General features: G+C 50.5%; 1 protein-coding gene across 2 annotated transcripts in view; it reads right to left on the reverse strand.

Annotated features, from left to right (window-relative positions):
* Nucleotides 1-26,185, reverse strand: part of MYOM2 (myomesin 2) — a 101,044-nt gene extending 74,859 nt beyond the window's left edge. The window contains exons 1-8 of one of the 2 annotated variants that reach the window (XM_050802609.1): nt 25,994-26,185; nt 20,673-20,787; nt 19,221-19,376; nt 14,351-14,489; nt 14,057-14,214; nt 12,598-12,690; nt 2,702-2,790; nt 2,571-2,621 (exon numbers count right to left, since the gene is read on the reverse strand). In XM_050802609.1, the coding sequence (XP_050658566.1) occupies nt 2,571-2,621; nt 2,702-2,790; nt 12,598-12,690; nt 14,057-14,214; nt 14,351-14,489; nt 19,221-19,376; nt 20,673-20,779 (793 nt within the window). In that variant the 5' untranslated portion in view covers nt 20,780-20,787; nt 25,994-26,185. Of the gene's footprint in view, nt 1-2,570; nt 2,622-2,701; nt 2,791-12,597; nt 12,691-14,056; nt 14,215-14,350; nt 14,490-19,220; nt 19,377-20,672; nt 20,788-25,989 lie in introns of both variants that reach the window. The other variant, XM_050802610.1, reaches the window with a different exon arrangement.
* Nucleotides 26,186-27,308: the final 1,123 nt, after the last annotated feature.

Genomic DNA, 27,308 nt, shown 5'->3' on the forward strand with positions numbered 1-27,308 from the left:
ACTCAGGCCATTACCACAAAAACATGACTTTGTCACCGCCCCACGGTGTGGAACACCCCAGCCAGGTCTGTGCTCCAGACGGAATATCTGTGTCCCAAATTCTAGGGTTGAATCCCTGACCTTCAGTGGGATGGTGTGAGGAAGTGAGGCCTTTGGAAGGCAATGAGGGTGGGATGAGATCATGAGAGCTGGGCCCCAGGACGGGGATGAGCGCCCTTGGAAGAGGAGGAAGAGGCCAGACCTTCCTCCCTTCCACGTGAGGACGCCATGAGCAGGTGCCGTCAGCAACTCAGGAGGAGGGTTCTCACCAGAAGCTACGCCTGCTGAGTGTCAGGCTTCTGCCTCCAGAACAGAGAGGATAAGTGCTTATTGTTCATAAACTGCCCCGGCCATGGCGTGTTGTTCCAGCAGCCGGAGCTGAGACAAGCCACTGCTGAAGAATTAAATGTCACAAAGTCGACCTTGTGGTGTCGTTAGAGGCAGGGCTAAGAACCTGATCGTGTGTGAAGACTAAAGGTTTAAGTCCAACCTCAGCCCCAGACTGTGGCTTCTGGCAAGTCACATGGACTTGGAGGCCACGGCTGCCTCCTCTTCAAAACAAACGGTGGTGTTTGTATCCATAGAGTTTAGAGTTTGCCCAAATGAAGTAACTAGATCCAGAAGTGTCAGCCTGGTTAAATTTCAAAAATATGTGTGGTAGGGGGAGTACATACATGTCAGGAAAAAATCTATACTGAATTTTTAAAACCAAAAAAAACTGTATGATTTACAGATATATGCACGTAAGGAAGTTTAAACAACAGCCACAGGCCGGGTATGGTGGCTCATGTCTATAATCCTAGCACTTTGGGAGGCCAAGGCGGGAGGATCACTTGAGCCCAGGAGTTTAAGACCAACATGGGCAACATGGTGAAACTGCATCTCTACAAAATACAAAAAAAACAAATGAGCCAGGTTTGGTGACACACACCTGTAGTCCCAGCTACTTGGGAGGTTGATTCCTTGAGCCAGGGAGATCAAGGCTGCAGTGAGCCAAGATCGCACCACTGCACTCCAGCCTGGGTGACAGAGTGAGACCCTGTCTCAAAAATAAATAAATAAATAAAAATAAAAAATTTAAAAAGCCACTGCAAATGCCAGGACGGTGTGGGAGACGGACAGGAGCAGCATTGGGTGCTTTAATCATCTCTGTGATTGTTTCAGCTCTTGGAAAACAACTGAAGCTACCCTGAATGGTACAGTGTACAATAGCTAATGTTGTGTTATGTAAATTGGACTTCGATGAAAAACAAGTGAAGCAAAAATAGCAAGATATTTCCCCCTGTCAAACACAGGTGGTGAACACATGAGCATTCTTACATGGTGATCTATGCTGTACCTGCACCATGGTTCTTGTTTAGGAAGATAAAATGTTCATAGGTAGGAGAAACTCCGGGATGGGACCAGGTGACTGCCAGGACCTGCCCAGCTCATCAGTGCCTGGGGCACCTCTCCACACAGGCTCCGTGCTGTCCTGAGGGCCAGAACTGCACACAAACGCCCAGATCTCCCGGCCTCCCCAGGCTCACCTTGGCCTGGTCCCTGCCTGCCCTTTGGTGGTCTTGGAGGCTCACCGAGTGTTGAATGTAGCCCAGCAATAAAAGTCACACAGAAATAGCAAGCGGAGGCCACGCCCACAGTGTCCAGCAGCTGCCAGGAGGCTCCACCCTCCATCGTCACTTTGGTCAACTCTCCACTCCCAGCACGTGGCCCGGAGCATCTAAGCCTTGCATTACAGTAAAATCAGTGCTTCCATCAGAATGTACAGTTCCTTCCTGGGAAGTTCAGGCCAATTCTAAAACTCACTCCCAAGCCATAAACAAGCTGCATTGAAAGTGCATCCATCATGTCCCAGTTCTCAGATGCCCTCATGGGGACCTCCTCACCTCACCCAGCATGGGTCACCCAGCACCACGGGACTGCGAGGGTGAAGCCAGCCCGGGGCCAGAGACGGCTTTGCCTCATTACAGGGCCACGGCAGGTCCCAGGCCTGGGGCGGGTTTCTGGGCCAAAGCCTGCTGCACTGCCCTCATTTTGACCTGAAGTTTTTTGTTACAAGGACCAAGAGACTTTTGGAGGAAAAAAAAAAAAAAAACACCACATCTCCTTAAACACAAAACAGCAACGGGATGCATTCAGGTCAAGAATTTGAATGTCTCTCTTTTTTTCCAATTCAAAAATGTAGTCTCTCCAAGCGATGTTTTCACCAGTCTAAAAATACCACCTAGCCATAGAATGACGTGGGAACAAATTGTCAGCACGCTAACACCGGTCAGGAGAAACTTGGAGGAGTTTTCTGAAATATGATTTTTGTAAAAAAGAGTTGGCCCTTAGGTGTGAACCCGGGAGGCGCGGCTTGCCGTGAGCCAAGATGGCACCACTGTACTCCGGCCTGGGTGACAGAGTGAGACTCTGTCCCCCAAAAAAAAAAAAAAAAAAAAAGATTTGGCCCTTAGGAAACCATGTTTTCAAATTGTCTGCTATGTCACTAAACATTTCACCACACAGAAAGGAAACGAAAACCCACTTACATCCTATCGGGAGTCCCACCGAACGGAACGGTTCCTCGTCTCCCCGGAACCCTGCAAGACAGTGAAGTGAGCACAGCAAGAAAGAGAAAAGCAGGAGGAAGGCGCTCCGTGAAAGCCCACCCGACACTCACTTCTCACCACCACCGCCGCGTTGGTGGACACCTGTCCATGGGCGTTGGTGGCCACTGCTGAGTACGTCGCGGTGTCGTCAAAGTCTGCCCTTGGAGAGAAAAAGTGAGAGAAAGTCTGTGGGACCGTCCTGTAAAAGTCAGTGACCCGGATTGCACAAAAGCATTCCTCGAAAGCAAATCACATGGCGTGGGTTATTTGTTCATGAGTGATTTGTACAAGAACAATGCCAGCTCTGTCCTTGGAAAGGTGAGGCAGCACTCGGTATTAATTATAGACACAGATGAAGGCCTGATCCCAGACGATGGTGCAGCTTTGGCCTTCAGAATAAAATGGTACTGTCACTCCTGAAAATCCTTTGTTCATTCTCAAGGAGAAGTCTCTATTCCATTCTGGTCCATTTTTACTACCTCTATAGAATGTGAGGCTTCATCTTGTCAATGGACAGCCTCCCGCGACCTCAAGTTCCAGCAGAACCACTCGTGACGGGGTGATACAGAGCCTGTGGGGGAAAGCCTTGGACCCGCTCCGTGTAGGAGCAAGGATGCTGCTAGAGAAGAAGACAGAGCGCTGCTTCAGGGAGGCCCTGAACCATGGCGGCGGGTCCATTCCGTGAGGGAGCTGTTCCCACGCAGGGAGTTGTTCCCAGGTGGGCAATCCATCCCATGACAGTTCTAAGGTAGTCCAGGAGCTTGAGCTTTGCTCCACTCTCCCAGGCGATCCTGGTGCACACGGGCACTGAGGGGCCGCCCTCGGAATGCTCTCCGCCTGGTGCACACGGGCACTGAAGAACTGCGCCCGGGATGCCCCCCACCTGTGCATGCAGGCATTGAGAAGCTGCACCCACCCTTTAATGCCCCTGGGATGAGAATCCCAGAATGAAGCCGCTGAGAACCCATCAAAGCCCTCAACACAGCTTGTGCCTGGCACACACAAAGGGTTCCAAGGTGCAAACAGAGACCGATTAACTCCTAAGTGACAAGCTCCCTGTTCCAAAAGCCGATTCTACAGCCCGACCCGGCTCCCCAGCAGGATTCCCATGCTCATAAGAAGCTACGTCCAGAATCCCAAAGTAATATGATCCCCAGATACGAATCACCCACTCAAGGGTGTATTGAAATGTCTGAGTTGGACTCTACCTGAGACACTGATGTATGTTTACCCCTGGGGAAAAAACAAACAAAAACAAAAAAACATGACTTAGGAATAGCCAGAGACCCCAGGCTCACAAACCCCAAGTCCCTGTGGGGGTGGGTCTTCCGCTTCCCCTTATCCATGGCACTAAAGCTAAAACTTCTTCTCTTGGCTGTGAACTGTCTTCCCACCAGCTTCCCCAGGAAACGGAGACAAGAGGGGGTAAGGAAGAGGCGCTGAGATCAGCTGAGCTTTTACTCAACACTAAGCCCTCTTCAGGTCACGTTACGTCAGCATTTCCATGTTCATCCCCAAGTAGCCTCGAAATAGACGTCATTATCCCGCTAGGATGGTGAGCAAGCAACATGGCAAGCTAAGAAGCTAGGTTAACAAGGTCCATGTGACTCCAAAATTGCATTCTTTCTGGCAGCTCCTTTCCAAGCCATGGACACCTGAGCAGAATCTTAATCTGGGAAAAGAAACAACACAAAAAGTCCCCACTTTTGAGAAAAGCAAGAGTTACTCAAGTCTGACTTTTCAAATGCATCAAGAAGCCAGTGCCTCCAGAGACAAAATCCATTCCTGCGAAGTCATCAGTAATTTTATTTTCTTCTCTGTTCCACTAGGAGCTGAACATATTTTCTCAGACCAAAAATTTCCATTTCTCCAACAAAAGGGAAACAGCGTGTCTGAGACCTGTGCTATTACCAAGAATTCTTTCCCCTCCTCCTGAAGTTCAAATCCAGCCTCAATATGTCAGAGAAAGCCATCCGGTCTCCCTGGCTGCCACTGCTCAAGGGACAGAGGACACCCAGAGCCCGGTCTGGGTAGATCTTCAAACCAAGAGCATTATCTTCTAGTTCCACCTTGGAGGAATACAAGCCGAACTACAAAATCATCAGCAAAGCTACAATTCCAGCCTGAACTCATTAGAAGCTACACTGCTATGCAATTTCCAGATTCACCACAAGTACAGCCATGTCTCCGGGGCAAAGTAACAGTGTGTGTAAAACACATAAAAATCCCATAAGTAGAGGCTTTCTCCAATGCTAAGCGTTAACAACCTGTGCTGATCTACCCATATAATTCACACATAATACTCGTATACACACTCCCACAGGGAGCGTAACCTGCCGCTGCCTCTCGGAACATGCCTGGGACTGGGTTCCGGGGTGGAAGGAGGAGCTGCTTCTCTGCGGAACCCATGGGCATTTCTCCATTTTGTTTGTTTGTTTGTTTTGTGCTCGTGTTTCTTCTTCTAAATAATAAAACCATTATGTTTTCATAAATGCATTCTCCAAACCCAAAGATATTCTTTTGGGATTCGCCCTCACCCTTCCTCTCCAACAATCCCACCCCCACTAGCAATAACACAACAGATGAGAGAAACAAGGGCGACAGCCTCCCACAGGCACTGCTGGAAGGATTCAAATGCCAGCGTATATGGAAGTGAGCAAGGCGGTCTGTAAAAATCTGCTTGATCAGAATCTGCTGACCTGGAGCCTGTCCTGTGAATGCACAATCCAGGTGGACTCAGACTCGCAAGGAGGGAGCCATTAAACCAGAGAAGCACAGAGCAGGTGCACGGGCAGTTCCCATGCAGGAACCGCCGGACGTGACCCTGCTGGACCAGGGCAGGACTCATGGGACGTGACCTGGCTGGACAAGGGCACGGGCTGTCCCCAAGCCCAGCAGGTCACCGTCATGACCAGTTCCTGAGTGAGGAGGGGTGAATGTCTTGACCCACCCTTGTCCTCGAGGAGCGGGAGTGTGGGCTGCATGGACGGGGCTGCAGCCAGTCCCCTCAAAAACCCTGCTGCTGCCTGTTACATAACATCGACGGCATTCACGCTGCGCCCCACAGCTCTCAACTCAAAACTCCCCTGCGTGCTGCATGTTCCTTCTTCCGTGTGTTTTAGCCGTTTTTAAACTGTGGTGTCAGTGTAGACTCAGCACATCACACACCGGTCAGTCATCGAAGCCCAACTCGAACCTCACGCAGTCACTTAACTCACGGGTACCGGGGCCTCAGGCAGAGCTTCTCCTACCACCTCTGGGTAATCGGATAATATTCTGAGATGTCAAGGTAAAAATGTTTTCACTTGCAACTACTTGTCTGGGATTCAGGATTTTTTTCAATATGAGGCAATAAGAAGAAGAGAGAATAAGAAGAAACCTTGAGCAATAAGAAGATATAAGAAAACTCAGGGCACAAATAGTTACCAAGTCTCTTTTTTCTGAGACGGAGTCTCACTCTGTCACTGGGGCTGAAGTGCAGTGGCGCGATCTTGGCTCACTTCAATCTCCGCTTCCCAGGTTCAAGCAATTCTCCTGCCTCAGCCTCCCGAGTAGCTGGGATTACAGGTGCCCGCCACCACACCCAGCTAATTTTTTGTATTTTTAGTAGAGATGGGGTTTCACCATGTTGGCCAGGCTGGTCTCAAACTCCTAACCTCGTGATTCACCTGCCTCGACCTCCCAAAACGCTGGGATTACAGGCGTGAGCCACCATGCCCAGCCTGCCAAGGTTCTTACACACCAGCAGCTGCCAGCCTCAAATTCTCCTTCCAAATCGGTGCCTTCATGAGACCAGCCCAATCATTCTTATCTACTGACTTTCCAAGAAACACATCGAGGGTGTTTTAGACTTCTAGAGTACATGTATTGAGCACCCACAGCTTACTAGGTTTACTTTGGTGATTAAATAAAACAATGTATTTGCAAACACTTTGTAGTTTCATCGTGTAATGTTCATCTTACGTATCAGTAATTAAGAGACAGTAGCTGAATTCCTGATCCAAAAGTTCAAAGATGATTCCTTCTGGCCTCTCCTCCACGGAAATCCCTCCTTGCCCTTATGGTCCTATATAGCAGCACAATTTCCAAGTCGTTTGAGAACCGCCACGAATTGCTGTTTCCCAGCTCCTTGGCAGGGGACAGTTGGGAGGGGCCCAGGAACGGGATAAACCTTGTCTTAGAATGGAGGAAATAGGATCACTGGTGCCAGGAGAGGAGAAGGAGGAGGGGGATGTGTCTCCCAGGCCAGCAGCCTCTCCCAAAGGGCAGGGAGCTTGTTTTTCAATTGACTTAAGGCATTAAGATCCCAGGGGAGTGCAGCCTCACGCATTAGCACTGATTAGCTCGTCAAATCACCAATTAGCACTTGGTGCTCAGAGGCAGCAGCCACTGGGGAAGAAGCCCTCCATCCACTTCGCGGCCCGCAGCGACTGATGCAAAACGCTGGGGCTCCTGAGCATGGATTCCGAAGAGAATTGATTCTGAAGACAGCGCTCTCCTTCCTTCTGTAAGGAAACCCATCACCCGAGCAAAGATCCCGACCCACTGACGATGGCGGTGGCCCCAGTCCATCCAGGGTGTGCCCCGCTAAGGAGCTTGCAGTCACCCCCAGGGTGGGCACGGGTGAGTCAGGCCTTCTGTTTATGGTCCCCGCTATCTCACCCTTTTCTATTTCTCTTTCGTCCTTGTTTCATGCTGTGTGATGTGTGTTAGAACACAGGTCCCTGTGTAGATTATAAACAAACACACAGACCTGCCCTGGGAGGGAGGTAAGGGTGAAACGGGGTTTGGCGGGTTTGCCCCCTGGCTGCCCCGAGGCCGGGAAACAGGGGGCCTGGGCGGAGGACGGAGCAGACCCGGGAGGAAGGTCAGCCACTCTCGCGTGGAGACTTCCTCAGCTTAGCCTTTGTCCACTCGGGATTTGGAGGCAAATCACAGCTTTGGTCCATGGGCAGTTCCCAAAGGACCCCAGTCTTCCTTCCCTTCCCGAAGCCCCACACAAGCACTCGGCTCACCCTCAGTCTAATTCCAGCCTTTGCTTCATGCTGTGAGAACTTGCAAGCGAGTGAGGGAGAGGCAAGGGTTTTATTTTCTGTTCGGACAGGTTCCCAGAATAGACGGAGAGAGTCTTCTCTGGTCTCAATTTATATAAACGTCCATGGGGCCCTTTGCCATCCCAGAGTCTCTGTTTAAAGGCCCCCAAAACAACCACCTGGGAGAAGTGGTTCTGTCCTGTCTTGAAGATGAGCAGACATGAGGTTAAGTGCCATATTGATTCTCATGGGCCTCATGTTCTCACATTGTAAGCGGTGATGACACTGGATTTGTAATTTAATTAAATCAAAATGTAAATAGCAAACTCTACAAATAAAGTACAAGAAGTGTTTCACCCTAAAATAATTCAGCAAGGAGTGAGTGGGGAGTGAGCCTGTTACTATGGAAAACCAGATAGATTGTTCTATTATAAATATTTTTATAAAAATACGAGAACATCATATTCTTTGAAGAATGAGGGCTCACATCCTGAGTCCCATGAGAAAATCTTGCGCGCGTATAAAACATTGCCAATTACAAATTTAAAATCAAATAGTGCCAACGGGGAGCTGCTTTTTCGGCACTTGAAGAATTCAGCTTACAGCGGCCAAAGAATATTCATAGGAATAAATGTCACTCATCTCACAGATGGAAAAGCTCATTCCTGAGCCAATGAAGATGTGGGTGCCAACACATTCCCCCCCTGAAAATGGCCACAGATCCGATGACCGGCGGCTCAGCAGTTTGGAATGAATAGCTGAGACAAGCTGTAATTTGTGGGCTTATCTCATTGCTCTTTTCCTGAAGCATATTAACATTTCATTTGTTTGGAGCTTCCCAGGACCAAGAAGAATACTGAGAGAAAAGTTGGTCTTGGAAATTTCCTTTTCCCAAGTTTCCCAAATACTTGCATATTCAGGCAAAATCCAAGTCCGTCAGAGGAGACCTATATTTGGGGATCATGGAGTCGTGGTGTTCCCGGGGCGGATTAAACAACTTTAGCTCACAAATGAGTCCATTCCGTTCAAAGCCCATACGGTTCCCAAGGTAAAGTTTGAATGTTGCCAACACCAGAGTCAATGTGACATTTTTCATTCTTGAGAAAGGAATATCGTTATTTTCTTTTTAAAACGATTATTGGAACACAGCTTGGGAACAAGCTGATCTGGAACTCAGACCAACCTACTTACCCCTAAACAGTCACGGCACACACAGGGTAGAAAGCAGACAGCCCCACACATCCACGAGCTGTCCGAAATGAAGGCAGATGGTCTCTTGCCAGACATGACGGCCTACGGTCTATTAAAACTCCCACAACTTTCGGAAATCCAAGGACAGAAAGTTTCTCCCTGAAAAACTTGGAGAGGTTGCCAGGTGAGGCATCCCATGCAGCCTGTGCCTAACTCCCCTGCCCACGCCAGGGCTCACCCCGCTGTGATGGCCACAGCTCTGAGAATACTTGGACCCCTCTCTTCACTAATGTCCAGTCGAGCCCAGCAGCAAATCCTGCTGGCTCTACCCTCAAAATCTGCCCAGAGCACCCGCTTCTTCCCGCTGCCCTGTGCCCTCCTGCTCCCAGGCCCCTGGTCCTTCCTGGATTCTGGCCAGGGCTCCCCACCAGGCCTGCTAGGCCCTGCAGCCTGTCTGCAGTCAGAGTGATCCTCTCGAGGTGAAGGTCACATCCTTCCTTCTCCCCTCAGCCCTCTGGGGTCTCCCTGCCTCCCTCCAGCAAAACCAATGTCCTTACAATGGCCCACGGGGTCCCCTGATCTGCAGGGCCACTGGCTATGCCTGTGACAGCTTGTCCCCTGCCAACCCTCTAGCCCGGGACCCCTGATGCACCTCTCAGAGCCTCTGTGCCAGGGGCCCACCCACTCCACAGCTCTGGGTCCTCTACTGGCCTTCAAGCCTTGCTCACGTGACATCTCCATGAAGGTCCACCTGGCGTCTATTTCACACCACAATGCGCCGCAGCCCCTCCCCGTGCCCAGCACTGCTGCTGTGGCTGGCTCTGTCCTTCCCTCACAATTGCCTCCTGATGCCAGAGAGTGGGACCTGGAAGGCGGTATCCAGGTCTTGACCCCTGAATCCTCCCGAGCCTCCAGGACAGCACCAGGCACAGAGCAGGCTCTCTGTGAGCAGGGCCGAGGAGCCTGCCAGAGGGACAGCTTTCCTAGAGAAACGCGGATTTATCTGGGGAAACGAGGCAGGATGCCCCACAAATTTCAATCTCAACTATCGCCTTTCAACAACCAACTCTAGTGAATCTGCAGCCGGCAGACAGTTCCAGCAGGAGAAAGGCCGCAGGCCTCATGCAGGCTCCTTGGAAGAGGGGGCAGGAGGGAGCCTCACCCAGAGGAGCTGGCGGACCCCCTGACTCAGGGAGGGCACCACCGGGCAGACGCCACGCTCAGGCCACCCTCACCCAGAGGAGCTGGTGGACCCCCGACTCAGGGAGGGCACCACCGGGCACATGCCATGCCCAGGCCACCCTCACCCAGAGGAGCTGGCGGACCCCTGACTCAGGGAGGGCACCACCGGGCAGACGCCATGCTCAGGCCACCGGGGCAAGCATCAGGAAGAACTGGCTCAAGCCACAGCCCCAGGCAGAATCAGAAATAGGAGGAAGGGAAGGCAGGAAGAGGAAGAGTTGGTGAGGATGCTGGGCGAGGGCACAGGGCAGGAGCCAGACTTTCCGCCAGGCTGGAGGGGACAAAGACTAGTCTCTTACTAAACACCAGGCTGGAGGGGACAGAGACGCCCCCCCTCACTAAACACCGGGCTGGAGGGGACGGAGACGCCCCCCCTCACTAAACACCGGGCTGGAGGGGACGGAGACGCCCTCCCTCACTAAACACCGGGCTGGAGGGGACGGAGACGCCCTCCCTCACTAAACACCGGGCTGGAGGGGACGGAGACGCCCTCCCTCACTAAACACCGGGCTGGAGGGGACGGAGACGCCCTCCCTCACTAAACACCGGGCTGGAGGGGACGGAGACGCCCTCCCTCACTAAATACCGGGCTGGAGGGGACGGAGACACCCTCCCTCACTAAACTGGAGACAACTCATTGGAACCCTCTTCTGGACCAGTCCCCATGCTCGGTGGGCCCTCAAGAGTAAGAATCCCACCAGCTCAGCCAAGCTCAAGCCCCTCCCTTGACAGCAGATGGGCTCCTCACCCCTCCATCCCCAGGGATGTCTGACGGCCCCAGCCTGCCTTCAGCCGGAACCCTGCCGGGGAGGCTCGGCGTGAACCCCGTCACCCCCGTCTCTCTGAGTAATTTCCCATCCACCCTACCCTGCTCCCTGGTCTCACTCCCACTTTCCTGCTGTACTCAGAGCTGAGCCCGGTTTCTCTCCCTGTGGTCCTGGAAGAAAGTCTTTCTTAACGTCCTGAACAAGTGTCAAGATAACTTTTTAACAGGATCCAATGTATAAAAGCTTTAAAAAACAAAAAACAAACAAACAGAAAAACCAAGACTTTCACTCGAAGCAGGCTTCTGGGGAGAAGAGGCAGGGATGTCACCTTCTGAGCTCCTCCGAGCTCCCTCTGGGGATCAGTGGGCACCTTTTCCTCTGAAGAAACGAGGCCTAACAATGACACACTCACTGCTTTACAGTTTAGTCAGAATAAAATCAATCAAATCGTATATTCCAATGTCTCGCTTACTTTTTACCTTATTAATATCCCTCATGTTTTCCTAGAAGGGATTTGATATAACTGACCACACACACAAGCACACACCCCCCAAACATCCCATTATATATATAAACATATATATATATAAACATATATAAACACAAAGTGCATCTTCTTGCAGCAACTCTATGAGTCCTATAGCGAAGATAAAATTGTTACTGTCTCTTGATAATTGTTTTCAGGAGACGTTAATGGCTTATCCAAAGTCACACGGTAAATGTGGCCTTCTGGCTCCTGGACAAGGGTGTGCTCCTTAAGTTCTATAACAGGCTGTCAGGTTCACTGGAAAAAATTAACATTAGAGCCATGGGAAGGTGCCATGATACACTACTGGTGAAAAAAGCTGACTTGTGTAATGTCAGGGTCCTTTGTGAAAAGTAAAAACCATGTATGCAGAGAAACAGAAAAAGAACAGCAGGGTCTCGCTTTTATTTAAAAAATGAAATGTGTGGGCCGGGGGCAGCGGGTCAAGCCTGTAATCCCAGCACTTTGGGAGGCCGAGGTGGGCAGATCACCTGAGGTCGGGAGTTCTAGACCAGCCTGACCGACATGGAGAAACCACATCTCTACTAAAAATACAAAATTAGTTGGATGTGGTGGCCCATGCCTGTCATCCCCACTACTCGGGAGGCTGAGGCAGAAGAATCACTTGAATCTGGGAGGTGGAGGTTGTGGTGAGCGGAGACCGTGTCACTGCACTCCAGTCTGGGCAACAAGAGTGAAACTCTGTCTCAAAAAAAAAAAGAAGTGTGTGTGTCATGTGAGAAAAGAAGAAATGCCAGCTATACAGCAACATACTGGGTGCTGGATATACAGATGATTGTCTTTCTTTTGTCTACATTTCATATACTGTTTTGATTTGCTATAAGAAAATCAAGGTTATTATTTTTTGAACAGTCTGAACTTAGGGTGTGTTACTCGAACCTGGTAGTAGGTGTCAATGAAACCTTCTTGCACTGCATGGAGGCCTTTCCACCCCGATGCCGTTACCTTTCCCTAAACTATCCACTGTCTTTATTCCCAGAGTTTGCATTCCTCTGGCCAGACACGAAGGAAAAACAAAGGGAAGCTTCCAGCACCAGTACCATTAACTCATAAATGCTATTTAAAGTCACCCGGGGTGCAAACAGACAGGTGTGATTTGGCCTCCAGTTACCCATCTGACTTCTTCTTTGGGGTCTGCAGTGCTGATTACTGGACACCAGCGTCCAGAGCCCCCACCGCGGCCATACCTGTTGATCTGCAACGTGTGCACGCCATAGTTGCTCTCAATTCTGTACTTTCCCGGTTCAGCCGCCTGGCAAATCAGACTGCCATCTTTGTACCTAAATGAGGAAAACACGTTTTTAGTTTAAAGGCAGAGTTGTTATTTTGTGTGTGTGCAATTCTGCCCCAGCTCCCCCGCGCCCCTCGGACGTGCTGCTGCCCATTTCTGCATGTTTCCCTTAGAGCCTCAGGTGGAAGGAGGACACAGCCCTGAGGGTGCAGCCCAGAGCTCGCACTGATTTTGATTTCTAAGGCGAGAGCAGCACTTGCCTCATTCAGACTCTCAGGGGATTCCCCACCTGGCAGATCCAACACCTGCTTGACTTTTGTTGGGAATTCAGGACTTGTCATTCCATGAGGAAAACTGGGGTGCTGGGTCCCGGACCCACCTACTTAAGCTGCAGTGGAGCTAGTGTCTCAGGGAGTTCTGCGGGACCTAACGCACTGACCCTGGGGAAGGGAAGCTGGCTTCATGGCTCCATCCAGAAGGCAGGACCACATCCACCCTGGCACCTCCACATCACGAGCAGGCGAGCCTCCGCCTCCCAAGCCTGCCTTCCAGAGAACCTCAGCATCCAGCCATCAGCCACAATGCGCCCGGTCTGTGGCTCAGAGTCCCAACCCCGCGTATAAATGCACATAGATCTAGGTATAACTTTAGCAATACATGTTGATACAAAAAGGGTCTCAAGGGCTTAAAGATGTAATTCTTCAATTATCACAGCTTGATTAACTGCAGCCCTGCGGTCCCAAAGCTTCAGAGTTTACGCTTTCCACTTATGAGTTTTTCACATTGAAAAGCAGACTCTCCAGCTCTGTGTACCTTCAGCAATCACGCGTGTGCTCTTGCAAACAGGACGACAGCCAGGCTCATTTCAGGGCAGTGACTTTTAAATAAAACCCTCTGGCCAGGCACATGGCTCACGCCTGTCATCCCAGCACTTTGGGAGGCCAAGGCAGGTAGATCACTTGAGGTCAGGAGTTCAAGATCAGCCTGGCCAACATGACGAAAACCCATCTCTACTAAAAATACAAAAATTAGCCAGGTGTGGTGGCGTGCACCTGTGGCCCCAGCTACTTAGGAGGCTGAGGCAGGAGAATCGCTCGAACCAGGGAAGTGGAGGTTGCAATGAGCTGAGATTGCACCATCTTATTCCAGCCTGGGCAACAGAGCAAGACTCCATCTCAAAAAAAAAAAAAAAAAAAAGCCCTTGAAAAATTTGTTGACTCAATGTCATGAAAATAAAAATGTGTGCATATTAGTTAAAGTGGATGTTCAGAGTTTCTATAAACATATTTCTGCATAAAGTTTCAACGCAAGCAGCCTCCAGCACAGGCTCAATGGCATTTGTCTCCTTAACTAGGATGTTTCTTAACGAAAACGCAGAACGGACTTCTTAACCCCCTAGGAACAGAGTGTCTCACCACTGCACCACGGGTGTGGGAAATCCTTGCACAGTAAAACAAAGCGTCACAGACATCCTCTCCCAGACGGTGTGGGATCGCAGCCGCACCAGGATCTCAGGAGCCCTGCTTATCCGCTCTTCGAATGTGTGTCTCTCCCAGGCCAGCTTGTCCTCCATCTGCCCCAAGAAGCAAGGATGGTCAGGTTCCCAGGCAGCGAGCCACACTCTGCCCTCAGCCCTTTGAGCACCATGCAAACAAGCTAAGATCTAGTCCACGCATCCCAGAGACCCAGCCACCCTGAGACCCTCCTACCATCTGCTGAATGGCGTATTTGTCCAGCTTGTCGCGGGCCTGGGAGCGTGCCAGGTGGACATTCTCCTCCATGTGGGCCAGCTCGCTGAGGAAGCGCTGTCGCTTGGCCTCGCCATAGGCGGCCACCAGGGATTGGTACCTGCGGGAGCCAAGAAGCCGCCTCAGTTTCAGGAGTCACAGAGAAAACCACGGGGCCCCTGGAGGCTAGAAAGAGCAGGCCGTTCTCTCCCCTGGGATTTCCTTAAGTGCGTTCAAGAAGAGAACAGGAGAAATGCTACTTCTGCTCATCTGTATCTATCGTCAAGAGTATATTTTGGTGTGTGAATGCCATGCATGATGAAGTTGTAAAGAAGAACGTGTATGTGATTTATTAATAAAAAAGAAAATACAGGAGGTGCCAGCCCCAACTTTCTTTCACCACCGAGAGTGCACAATTGCAACCGCTTGGAGGCCCTCAGAGATGCTTTGGAGAATTGCTGTGAGCCGCAAAAGACAACAGGCACCCACTCAGAGTCGGGAAGTTAATCTGCTCTCTTAAAAACAGAGACGTCGTTCCGCATCTTCGCGTGCCCAGAAACTCGCGTGCCGCAGGTGCTCGGTAAAGACAGGGCACCTCGGGAAATCAGGGAAGCTTTATGGATTTATCAGACAAAGGGCTTGATGCTTTCCCGGGTCTGAGACTCAAAACTGTTAGGTGCTGCTGGGCTAGGGGTGCTTCTGAAGTCAGTTCCATGGTTTGAAAATGTAGGAAAATGGTGATGTCCCTTTGTGTGAGTCTTCCTCTGCAGGGCAGCGAATAAAAGCTGTGTGTTTTCCTGGGAAGAATGCAGTTTCTGAGGGATTTTGAGACTGAATTAAAATATTTTGAGTTCAAAAAACAGATAAGAAATGTCTGAATGCTAAAAATAATAATAGATAAAGGATTAAATAAAGGATTCAGCATCTTCAATCCGTAGGGGCTGAGAAATGTCCACATCCTCACGGCTCACGTGCCATCTTGTGAGCCCCACAAATCGCACCCCAACACTGCCAGGCCCGGGCTGCCTCCATGCTCTGAGATGCTCCGGCAGCTCTTTCAGCCTCATCTCCCTCCCTCACCATCGTGTTCCCAAGGTCTCGCCGAAATTAGGACGCTCACTGTTCTGCTGCCGTCTTGGGATTCTGTCCCACTCGCGAGAAGAGTCGCGCTGCCATCCCTTTCAATCAAAACTCTATCCTTCCGTCAAGGCCCATCTCAAATGCCATCTCTCCCGTGGAGCCATTCCTAATTCTCCCCGCTCTGCCTTAAACGCCAGACCTCTTTTTATTTCTCTTAGGGCCTTTATGATCATAATTTGCATACATTTTATCCTTCCCGGGAGAAAGGGTTGGCTACTTCTCACCTCTGTATTCCCCAGATTCAGTACACAGAAGATGACTCATAAATACTCAGTAGTCTAAGCTAGGCTGGGGGAGGTTGGTTCCCGAGTGGCAGGGACGGGAAGCTGCACAGACTGCCTGGGAAGGAGGCGGTGGAGGGAAAGGCGGTGGAGCCGGAGCGCTGCCTGCGGTACTGTGTGAGCCACCAAGAGGCTGTTCGGCCAGGGCCACACCGCACAGAAAGTCCCAGTGTCGAAGCTGGAGCAGACCACAGGGTCACGGCTGTCCAGAGACATGGGGAGGGCTGTCCGAGACCCGCTGCAGGTTGGCGGTAAGGGCTGTCGGAGGCCCAGGGTGCAGGGCCTCTGTCTGAGGTGCTTCCACACCCCACACAGCTCCCATGGACCAGCGCTTCCCCTGCAGCAAATAAGACTAAGGCCTGGTGTGAGGCATTTGGGAAGTTCGCAGTCAGAATTGCAGAAAAGTCTGCAGCCTCTTCATACAGAAACAGGGTGGGAGGAACACTAAAACATAACCATAAAAGGAATGTGGATTTCCCCCCTTAGGAAACTGGGATCTCACCTCCCACCTCCCTGTCCCCACTCAGATCCTACACACCGCCTTTCCCTCCAACGTTTAGGGAACAGTCTCTTTGGGCCTCCACTGTCCTGCATGCCCTCTGCCTGGGGCAGATTCCTCCCAACCCCTAATGGGCTGGCTTCTGCTCCTCCTGCTTTCAACACACGGGTCTCTCCCTCAGAGACTCTCCCCTGGGGCCACCCTCAAATCACAGCCCTGCTGGTCTCTTTCATACGTCCTCATCCTCCTCCTGCACAGCACTCGCCACTGCTGTAAGCACATGCATGTGCGTGTTGAATGACACCAGCCCTGTACTGTGACTCTGAATCCCAACCAAGCGGGAAAATGCCCACTTGGTTCCCCCAGTATCCAGGTACTTCGTTCCCCAGTATCCCGGTACTTGGTTCCCCCAGTATCCATGTACTTGGTTCCCCCGGTATCCAGGTGCCAGATGCCAGGAGGAATTCTAGGAACATGTGTCCAAGAAATGAGCTACAGCGTCAGACATCCTGCATGGAACAAGCCTTCTTACAGGGAGTGAATCCCACTGACTTGCAGAGATCGAGAAGGCAAAGTTTGGTCTGTGCCCCGCAGCGCCGTGAACGTCCTTCTCTTGATGCCGTTTACATTTCTATGGGCTCTTTATGTTTGAGTTACAAGAGCCTCAGCTTATTCTTAAGTCAACAGCACCACTATCCTCTAACCCTCTATGATTCAGAATAACTAATTGGTCTGGAATTCCTCCCACACCCAACCCCAAGTCAGGGCATTGAGGAAATATTTCTGCCGGTCGATGATCAGTTGACCGTGACTTCAGCCCACGCATGCAAAGTAATGTCATTTGTCATGTACTGATTGCAGATGACAAGCCCTGGGACAGGTTGCTTGCAAGATACGGGGAGGCCCATTTTTCACTGGAACTGAAGGAAGATGTCAGAGGGACATTTCCAACAGGCCATATCTTCCAGAAGGATGTGTTGAGTGCCTTCAGAGCGCTGACATCTCTTCAGTATTTATTTAACACAGGGACATCAGCAGTAACTCACATCAGTGAGCCCACAATTTCATCTTTTGCAAAGGACCCACTTGTCCAGTGCATTAAACTAATATCCACCTTGGGAGGTCAGGGAGAAATACATGCTTGCAATGATGTTTGCAGCCCATGAGAGTGGTGAATTCTAATAAGGGCTGGAATCCACGGAGCTGCTCACATCACTCAGCACGGGGCTCACTCATCCCTCCCGGGCCCTTCTGCGCGATGGTAATAGAAGAGGCTTCACAATAAATCTCAATTAGTGCTTGCCCAACTCACTGAGATCCCCACGACTTATATTTACCTTTAAAGGAGGAAAGAACTGATTTCAAAACCACCTTCCCCATGGAAGACATGCACATGGGTTAGGAGAATACAACACTGGGGGGCTGCTGAAGAAAATCTCATGGAGAGCGTGAGCCGTGGGCTCCACACAAGGCTGGCACAGCCCCTGGGCTTCGTCCTCTGTCTCTACTATGTACAAGAGAGACTGGCATTTAACGTGAGCATCAGAGGTGCAGTGAGAACATAACCCATCACCAGTCATTCAAATCCCTTCTTTGAGTCAGATTTGGTATTGCAAGAGCATAGCCCAATGGGTTTTAGGACAATTTCCAACAGCCAAGGCTGTCATGAAAGTCCTTGCTGCTGAAACCATATGAATCACAGTAAGCCACTCACTGTTACCGTTTTACCAGCGGGGAAATTGAGCCATAGGAAGTTTATGCAATATGTTCAAGGCCACATCAATGTTTAAATGATAAAAAATAAAATGATAAGCTCAAGTATTCTATTGTGGCCTCCAAAACCTAAATATAGGTAGAAGAACTCTTTAATCCAATCCGTAAAAATCTGGATGGTGTTAACGTCTACATTTCAAACAGATTCTTTCACAAAAGAAATCTTCACTTTAGAATTCATTTACATGGCAAAATTATCCTATGACATTTTTAAAAATTCAAATTTTTTAAAATAAAGGTTAACCTCCTTGGCTATACATTGTTTATATTCAACAGATGGCTTCATCATTCTGAAACTTTCAAAGTGAAAGATGTTTACTCGAATCTCATTTTTCCTTCAGGTTTTAAGTGCTTTGAAGCTATAGATAAAATTCCCAGAAGTAGCAGGGGGAGATGAGGGAAAAAATATAGCAGGTATAAAACAAGGCCTCCGTGAACATTTAACTGTTCACTTCGTCCTTAAAAGATCAAAGCAATATCACCACCTGTTTCTCCGTCATCTGGAAATAATTTTAAGACTGGCATTTTTATTAATCCATCCCGTTCCTATGACATTTAGCCCCATGAGCTGCCTCTGTTGAAATGTAAAGCATGACAATTTATAGAATCCCTTCCCAACTCTTTAGTTTCCACACAACAACTGTTTAAAACCCTGGCTCCCGCTTAGGAAGATGACCTTGCTTGAATCTGCAGCCCTCCGCGGCTGTTCCTGCATAGCTGCAGAGGTTGCAAGTGGAAATTCAGAATTAATCTCACGCTGCTAGGTCTTGATGTTTTCAAGCGTGCTTATCCTGCTCTGTGTGGAGAGGGGCTGAGCTTGGCTTAGAAGCCACAGACCCTGGAGCTGTAAGCCCGGCTGGGACGTGCGTGAGACATGGAACCCTGAACAGCGGCATGAGCGCTCTGGACAGCAACGGTCTCTTCTGCAAAACGGTGGGAAGCCTGTGCCCAGTGGTTTTCTTGTTCGGATTAATTGAGATAATGATGGTAAAGAGAAGCAGGTGATTGGGAAACAGCAGGCTTCTCCCTCGCCCCAGGTATGGCCTGTGTTCCTCCGTCTTCCCTCTCAGCTAAGGTCGCTCTTCCCTTCCCTCCTCACTGTCCCTCCACTGCGACACCACGCAGGGCACAAGCAGAGTCAGGGAAGCCACGCGCTCACCTGCTTCTGTTCTCCTGCTCCTCCTCTTCCTGCGTGCTCACCCGCTTCGCACAGAGTCTGCAGGTGGTTCCTCCCAGGGACGTCTGGCTGGAGGCTCTCTGCGAAGATGACCGTTGACTCAGGGACTTCTGGGAAGATGCCTGGGTGGAGGCTCGCCTTCAGGAACATGGACACAATTAGGAGATGCACGTGCAGGCACAGTACAGAAATTTATCCTGACACACATCACTTTCTCTCTACACACCCCAAACCACTCATATACGCAGAGCACACACAAGCACACATATGCGCAGGCATATGAGAGGCATGCACCTAAACACATATATGCACATGCCCACACACACGTGTGCGGCCACACATGCACACATATGCACATACAATACACATATACACACGTGTATGCAAATAAATGCATAAATGCAAGGACGTGCCTTCCCACAAGCACATGCACATGCATACACACACTCGTGTGCACACATAAACACACCTACACAAGTGCACACACGCTTGCACACAGGCAAACCAAGCCTGTGTCCCTGTGCGCCCACACCCACACCCACACACACCCGCCCTGGGGTGCTTTCTCCCTGAGCTCACTGTGGCTGGTGCCACCTCCCCTCAGAGCCAGCCAGTGCCGGCCACAGTCCTTCTGGCTCCATGCCAGGATTATATATATCTTGAGGGATTTGAGACACCCCAAGGCTGCTGGGAGGGGCTGCAAATGTTTGGCTTTGTTTGGTACAAGGGATGGCAACTAAATAAAAGTACCCTAAGCGTTTCTAAATATAGGGTGTGGGTGACATGAGGCAGGCACCTGGGCCGCAGAACGCCTGCCTGTGGTCCCTCCCTCTCTTCACCACAGCCTTCCAATCAGCCCATTAAGATTGCAGATTTGCTGCTAGACAGTGTCCATGGGGGCGTGAGCTGCCATCCTCGATGAGGCCATCCCCAAGAAGCTTCCGGAAGGTGCGGCTGCACACTGGCCCCAGAGGCAGGGATTCTTGATCTTGGCACATCCATGATCAATGTAGCAAAATCACTAATATTGCCTCCCATTCCGTCTTTACTTTGCCACCCATTAATTTCTCTCCTACCGACAGCCTTTCCCACTAGTTTCAACCTCGTTTATCTTTATCTTGGGTGGCTTTTTAGATCCTAGTTCTGGAAGGCATGCGATGAGCAGTAAAATCAATGAGCTTATACAAAGGACTTCCTGCCTCCCCACCTCAACCAGGAGCTCAGAGCCCGGCCAGCAGGACCTGCCAGGACACGGCGCCAGCTCCACACAATGCGGCTCCGTGGCGGGACCTGGGCACGGGAGAGGCTGCCATCCCTGCTCTCTGACTCCTGCAAACCCGTGCCTCTGCAGGGCTGACAGGACTGGAAAAGCCGTTAAATGTCAGACCCCCATAATCAAAGCCCCGCGCGTCTCATCAGCCAACGTCAGCTTACTTTTTTGACGCGTATTCATCCAGCAGGTACCGAGTTTGAACATTGCGGTAGGACTGGTCGAAGTGCTTGCGTCTCTTCTGGTAGAAGGGGACGGCCACGAGGGACATCTTGGCTCCTACAGAGAGAGTCACACACAGCACTGAGCTCCCTCGCAGGCATCATGAGGCCTCTGCAATTTCTGCATCATTCCCAAGGGGAAAATGAACTCCAGTTAATAAAACCCCCTTGGGAAGGGGAAAAAACGGAAGATTACGTAGCCAGAAATCACCTTAGACCAGCAGTCAGGAAGCCTATTAACTTCCCAGGGAATCCAACTTTATTTTTTGTTTTCTCCCATAACAGTTGGAAGATTGGGCTGGTGTTTCATTTAACTGTGAACTCAACAAGTATTCCTAGAACCCCTGGTGTGTTCAGGGCAAAGTTCAAAGCAATGTGAGTGGGAAGGACAAAAATAATTAAAGCAGATTAGAGAAGTAAACAAACACTTACAATACAAGAGAACATACGATAAGAGCCAAGAGCCCGGGGGAGATAGAAGGTGTCCTGGGAATGGCAGGAGCCGAGGATGGCCGAGTGGCCCGCGAGGCAGGTGACATTTGAGAGGAGCCTTGGTGGACAGGCAGGACTGCCAGGCAGAGGTGGGAAAGGAGGGCAGCCCGTGAGCAAAGGTTGGGGCAGGAGAATCCAGGATCGTGGGAGATTTGCAGGGGTGTGACCAGAGATCACTGTGGAAAAATGCAGCCGCAAGCAGAGGTGGCTGGTGTCTGGCTGGGGAGCTGGGGGTTGTTCCACCACACAAAGGGGGACATGGAAAAAGGGACTGGCTGGAGACGCCCCCCGGAATCTGCCGTCTGAAGTCTCGCTGGTTACAGTAGACGGTGTGGCAGGAGGTGAGCAGGAAAATGAGGACGGAACCTGGCATCAAAGCCACAGGGGTGTGGGGAAATTCGAGAGCGTGGATGAAATTCTCCCCAAACAAGAAATCATCGAGTTCCATCCTTTTCTCTGGGAACTTGCAGCATTACAGGTATTAGACATGGCAATCTGTTGTACATGTTCACCCAGAATACGTAAAATGCCAACATGCTGAGTGACTCGATCATCGCTACAAAGTGATGCGGGGACCGTATTGCTAAATCTCTGCAGTCATTAGTTGCCCAAACAAGGTGCAAAAGGACTCACAACCTGAGCTCCATTTTTGACTCTTCTGTTTAAACGAGGAGAATCTGTCCTTATTTAAAGACAGAAACTCCTCGGTAAGGCCCCATGGCACAGCCGCAGGGAGGCCACCCACATTCCGGCCCATGGGAATGAGACTTGGGTGGAAAATGCCAAGGGCTGCTGGGAGATGAATGTGTCGTTGTTCGGATCTCCAGGGTACGTGCTAGAAAACCTACCACAACACATAAATTGCCCCAAGGGCACTCCTTACGATCTGTTTCCTTTGAACTCTGTGATCTCCGAGAACGACAGTATTGTAGAACTTGGAAAGATCACTAGGGATTATCCAAACTCCTGTTCTACAGGGAAGAAAACAGGACACACGGGCCAGAAAGGAGAAATTCTTCCTCAAAACCATGTAGAAGAGGCTACCCCTGCCCCGAGGCCATCCTTATTCTGGGCCTTTATTGCTCTGCCACGCTAACTCTCTCATTGTTGCCTCTTAAAATTCAACTAGTCAACCAACCACCCCACCCCGGGAGGGCCCAGCCGTGTTTCAGAGTACATCAGCATGCATTCTACTCCACGGATATAACAGAACGTGGCACCTGACGGAACACAGTAAAAGCACATCTCCTCCGCCCGCCCCAATACCGAAGGCGGCGTCATAGCGCAGAGGTCAAGCGCCCGGGTTTTGACGTCTGGTAGACCTGGGATCGAATTCTGACTCCAGCATTCGGATGAGGCCTGGGTAGCTTCTAGCTCCTCTAGCTCTGGTGTTCCATATTGAATCTGCACCACGCCTGGCACTGGCCCTGGTACCGAGATCGGTAGCTGTCTCTGTTACACTGCAACTGTTATCGTGGCTCAAGAACTCTGCAGACAGGAAAAGGTATCTGAGAAAGTCTATGTATTGCTTTACTATTTGAAATCTCCCCCGATGCAGCTCACTGGGATTTTCCAATGAGTTAATCAAGGTGGATCTTCAAGAAACGCTTCCTGCTCGGAAACCCATTTACTCTCTCTGGGGTTCACCAGCAGGGTGCTGGGAAGAGCTCTCTGAACTGAAGTTGGAGCAAGGTTGGGGAAGATGTTTCAGCTTCCATCCAGTGTCCTATCCAAGGTTCTTCTGGGATTGGCCTGACGAATACCAGGCAGTTCCACTCCAGCAGACACGTGAGCCATCCCCAGTACCTGCTATTGCAGCACAGGCTCAAGTGTCATCACAGTATTTACTTACATTTATGTTGAGTTACGCCTCAGATGTGTTTGTACTTCTTGGCAAACGGAAGAGTAAAAATACAACCTATTAGGTCAAAGGAGAAAAAAGAGGAGAATCGCCCTGGATGGAAATCGTCCTCCTTAGACCTAAGACGTGGAACAACGTGAAACGGCTCAGGCCTTGAGAGCTCACAGACTAGCTATCCTTCAACTAGTCTGGAACGTCCTGTCCAGTGTGTGTGTAGAACCAGCAGCCCACGTATCACTGACTTGACACCCAGTCCTCTGGGCCTGGAAGTCTTCAAACACTTCATGTGTGAGGGGCTACACTTTGTAGTGCTTAGCAAGGCAGAGCTGGGATCAAGTGTGCACACTTCCTGCACTCCTCACTCCAATGGTACTGTACTGTGGAAGTCTCCCTGGGGCGTCTTTGGATGGGGGTCGTAGGCACTTTGCTGCATCTATCCCCACGTGTATTCCCTGCTCACTTCATGCTCAGGACCACCAAAATCAGGAGGTGTCAGAGGCTTTGCAGAATCCATCAGCCTCAGTTCATTCCACAAGAATGGCAATTGCCATGTGCCAGCCAAGCCTGAATCAGAACCCTTGGATTTCAACAATGAAAACATCTTAGAGCTCCTGGCTCAGAGGAGTAGCAGCCTCAAGTCTTCTGTGCATTTGACTCCCAGTGCCAGTGTGCCCTCAATTCCACCTTTATCAATCTCATGCCCAACCCAGAAACCAGCAGGACGGCATGTCCAGCCTCACCCACCCGGAATGTGTGTCCCATTGCAATCTCTTCACTCCTGGGGGGACTTCCTACGTTAGAACTTCCCCAGCGTCCCTCACCCAGCCTGGGCCACCACCTCCTGGCTGGGCGTGATGGTCCTCCTGAGTCAGTGGGGAAGCAAATTCCCACGGACTCATCGCGTGCTGGGTGCCTGCAGCCCTGGCGGCACAGGGCCCTTCTGCGTGCAGGGAACCCTGGAGAGGACCTGCCAAGTGCACCCTACAGGTCCAGCATCCCTTATCCAGAATGCTGGATCTGTAATCCATGGACCAGAAGTGTTTCCAATGTCTGATTTGTTTTTCAGACTGTGGAATATTTGCATTTATACTTACTGGTTGAGCAACTCAAATCCAAAAATCAGAAACCTGAGATGCTCACATAAGCATTTCCTTTGAGAGTCACGCCAGCGCTCAGAAAGTTTCAGAATTTAGAGCATTTTGGATTTCTGATCTTCAGATTTGGAATGATCAACCTGTACTATTTATGACACTATAAAGAAAATGGCAGGACCTAGGTCAATCAGCACCCCAATGTCCCTCCACTGCCTATGCAAAAAGCTATTTTCCTTTTTAAGGAACTATCTCAGACATGTGTTAAATATCCCCTATACACACCAAAAAGAGAGAGAGAGAGAGAGAGAGAGAGAGAGAGCAAACAGCCTTTCCTGGCAGGGCAGTTTTTGGTGTGAGTCCCTGGGGCTCAGGGGCATTGGGAAGCTGCGACTCCAGTGGGGACCTGCTGACCTTGAGCTCAGGGGCCTCCACCTGCTCTGCTGTAAAACCAGGAGGCTGAGCAAGGTGGCAGCTAACAGTCCAGCGGCTCGGACAGTGTGTGTGTAGGTAATCCTGGAGCCACACTGCGCTGTTAGCACAGACCGTCCCCAGGGAAATATGACTCGCCCGGGTCACCAGCAGGGCCACGGCCGAACCCAGGCGCCAGCTGAGTCTCCTGACGGCGTCCAGCCCACTTTCCACCACAGCCCGGCTCCCCGGCCACTCCCGGAATGCTCCTGACACGTTTAGGAATCATGACACCAGGATGAAACGTGAGCCTGTCCTCCAGTGCAGGGCACTGTGTGTCTGATATCCCCATCCTAATCCTCCTGCCAACAGTATGTGGAGCCCATTCCTCATGTCACCAGATGTGTTTTAATTTGCAAAAAATGTTTGTAGTACAAAACATTGACTTCCACTTAATGAAGGAAATTGTTGTTTGTACAGTTAAAAGTGTCAAAGTCAATAAATACACCAAATTATAGCATTTCTAGAGGGGAAATGGACTCCCAAACACACAGCGTTGGCCTGTGCCCCAAGTGGCTAAATCCTTGGCTCCCAAGACAAGTTTTAGCTCAGGACTTGGTTTATTAAATAACGCCTTAAATTATCTTTGTTCCACGCTTTCTTTGAGTCCTGTTTTACTTCTACTTAGAAAGGAATGTGAAATGGAGAATTAGAAAAAGCCAGGTGTTCCCAGCGACGGCAAACCCCTTCCACATGCAACCACCCAGCCCCACTGGCTTTCTCCAGCAGGTTTCATCAAGAGTGCACCCTGAGAAGGCACAGCCTCTATCAGCAGAAGTCTGCAGGTTCACAGCACACCCAACGGCACCAAGAAGAAAACAGCCATGAGCACGCTGTCATTTTTGGGCAAGGACTATTCTCTTTCCCATACCCTGGATAATATAGACTAGGTCTAAGCTGAATGACTCTCAACTCTCTTTTCCCCTAAGAAAATGTCCAGTTTTATTATTTCACACTTTTATAAGCCAGCTCTCTCCCTTGGGGAGGCTTTCATTTCTGAGAATCTCATGAAAATTGCAGACATCTCTCCCCTGACTGGGGGGCCCCTGGGGACATGCTGAGACCAGGGTTAAAATCCAAAGCACACACTGCAGGGTGCTGGACGGCACTTAGCAAAGACCATGGCTATGGCAAATAAAATGTTAGTTGAGCATAAAATTTCGTCAAAGAAATACAGAGCCCAGAACTAATTGCTCTGTTTTCCACGGTGAAGGGTGCCTGCGAGGGGGTGCACGGGCTCTCTCTGCTTGACCCTGAAGAAGAGCCACTTAGAAAATGTGAGTGCAGAAGTTACCAGTCCTCCCCTTAAAGCCACAAATTAGAAAAGGCAAGAAGAGAAAGACACTTACCCAGACAGAAAGGAAAATTGCAAGGAGGAGAGAGAAGCCCTGGCCACCAGCTCACCAAGCCACCCACTCTCCAGCCAAGGAAGGCAGAGCTGACTCCTGCAGGCGCCTGTGCCTCCCTCCAGTTTAAGGTCTGAGGAGCTGCTATATATAGACGCCCGGGCCTGCCTCTCCCCACATCGATGCCTGCATCATAAATCACCAGCCTGACCTCAGGAGGAAAAGCTTCTTACTCAAATGGAGGGCGGTGGAAATCACAATTCAAAACTGGAACGTGTCCCTTCTGAGTCCCAAAGTGCACTTTTCGCAGGAAACCGGGTGTGACACTTCAGCCCCTGACCCAGAAAGAGAGGGCAGGACGCTGACTTCCCACGCTCCCTCCCGCGACTCTCCTCCACGAGTTCTAATCCTTAGGTGTGAATCCTCAGACATATCTCCAACCCTTTCGAGCTACAGGTTCCCTGGCACATAAACTGATACCCCCGAAGGATTCTTTAATAATGACGGGGATTTCAGTGAGCATGTGGGCCATTCGCAGGCCTGGACTCCCGAGTTGGGGTCAGCTGTGGCGGAAGCAGGTGTGCAAGCCTGTGGGTTTGTGTGCGCGCACGTGTGTGTGTGTTTGTGTGTTTGTTCATTTTTTCATTTCAAGAACGACTCAGGTCTTCACTCGATTGCATCTTAGGGCTATTTTAGCAAGAACTGCCGACCCAGAAGAGGAGCAATGCCTACTGGGCAAGTCGTGGCTTATTTATAGCCATTACCGCAGATGCCCACGGCGTCTACACCACACGGATAACCGCAGGGTGCCCGTCGTTTCGCACAGCGTGTGTCCAAATATAAATAACACACGCCTGGCACGGTCCTGGGCTGCAGCCTGGCCAAGAGGCGGGGACTCAATGGGACGCCCCCATCTGAGAACCCGGACAGTCACACTCGGGCTGCACCTCCCCACAGGGGCTGAGGACTTGGGCCAGCTGCTCCGCCCACGGGGGCTCTGCTCCCCAGCTCCAAAATGCGTGTGATAACAACTTTCCTGTCAGTTTGTTGTGACGATTAGGGAAAATATGATATGAGAATTGCCTAGGAGCCTTAAGAAACTCCACGTTCTCACACTGGGGCATCAGGGGCACAGCCAAGAACCAGGGAGCAGGTGGATGGAGGCCAAGATCAGATATGAGAAAGATGCGAGCACAGCCTCTTGCTGGGCCCCAGTGCATCCTGGACGCTGGATCAGGAGGCGAGTGTTTCTGTCTTCTTCTCCTTCATATTCTGGTGGCCTAGCATTTAATTTAATTAGTGTTTGTTGAGTAGCTTT

This window comes from Macaca thibetana, chromosome 8 (genome assembly GCF_024542745.1).
Source record: "Macaca thibetana thibetana isolate TM-01 chromosome 8, ASM2454274v1, whole genome shotgun sequence".
Classification (NCBI taxonomy): domain Eukaryota; kingdom Metazoa; phylum Chordata; class Mammalia; order Primates; family Cercopithecidae; genus Macaca; species Macaca thibetana.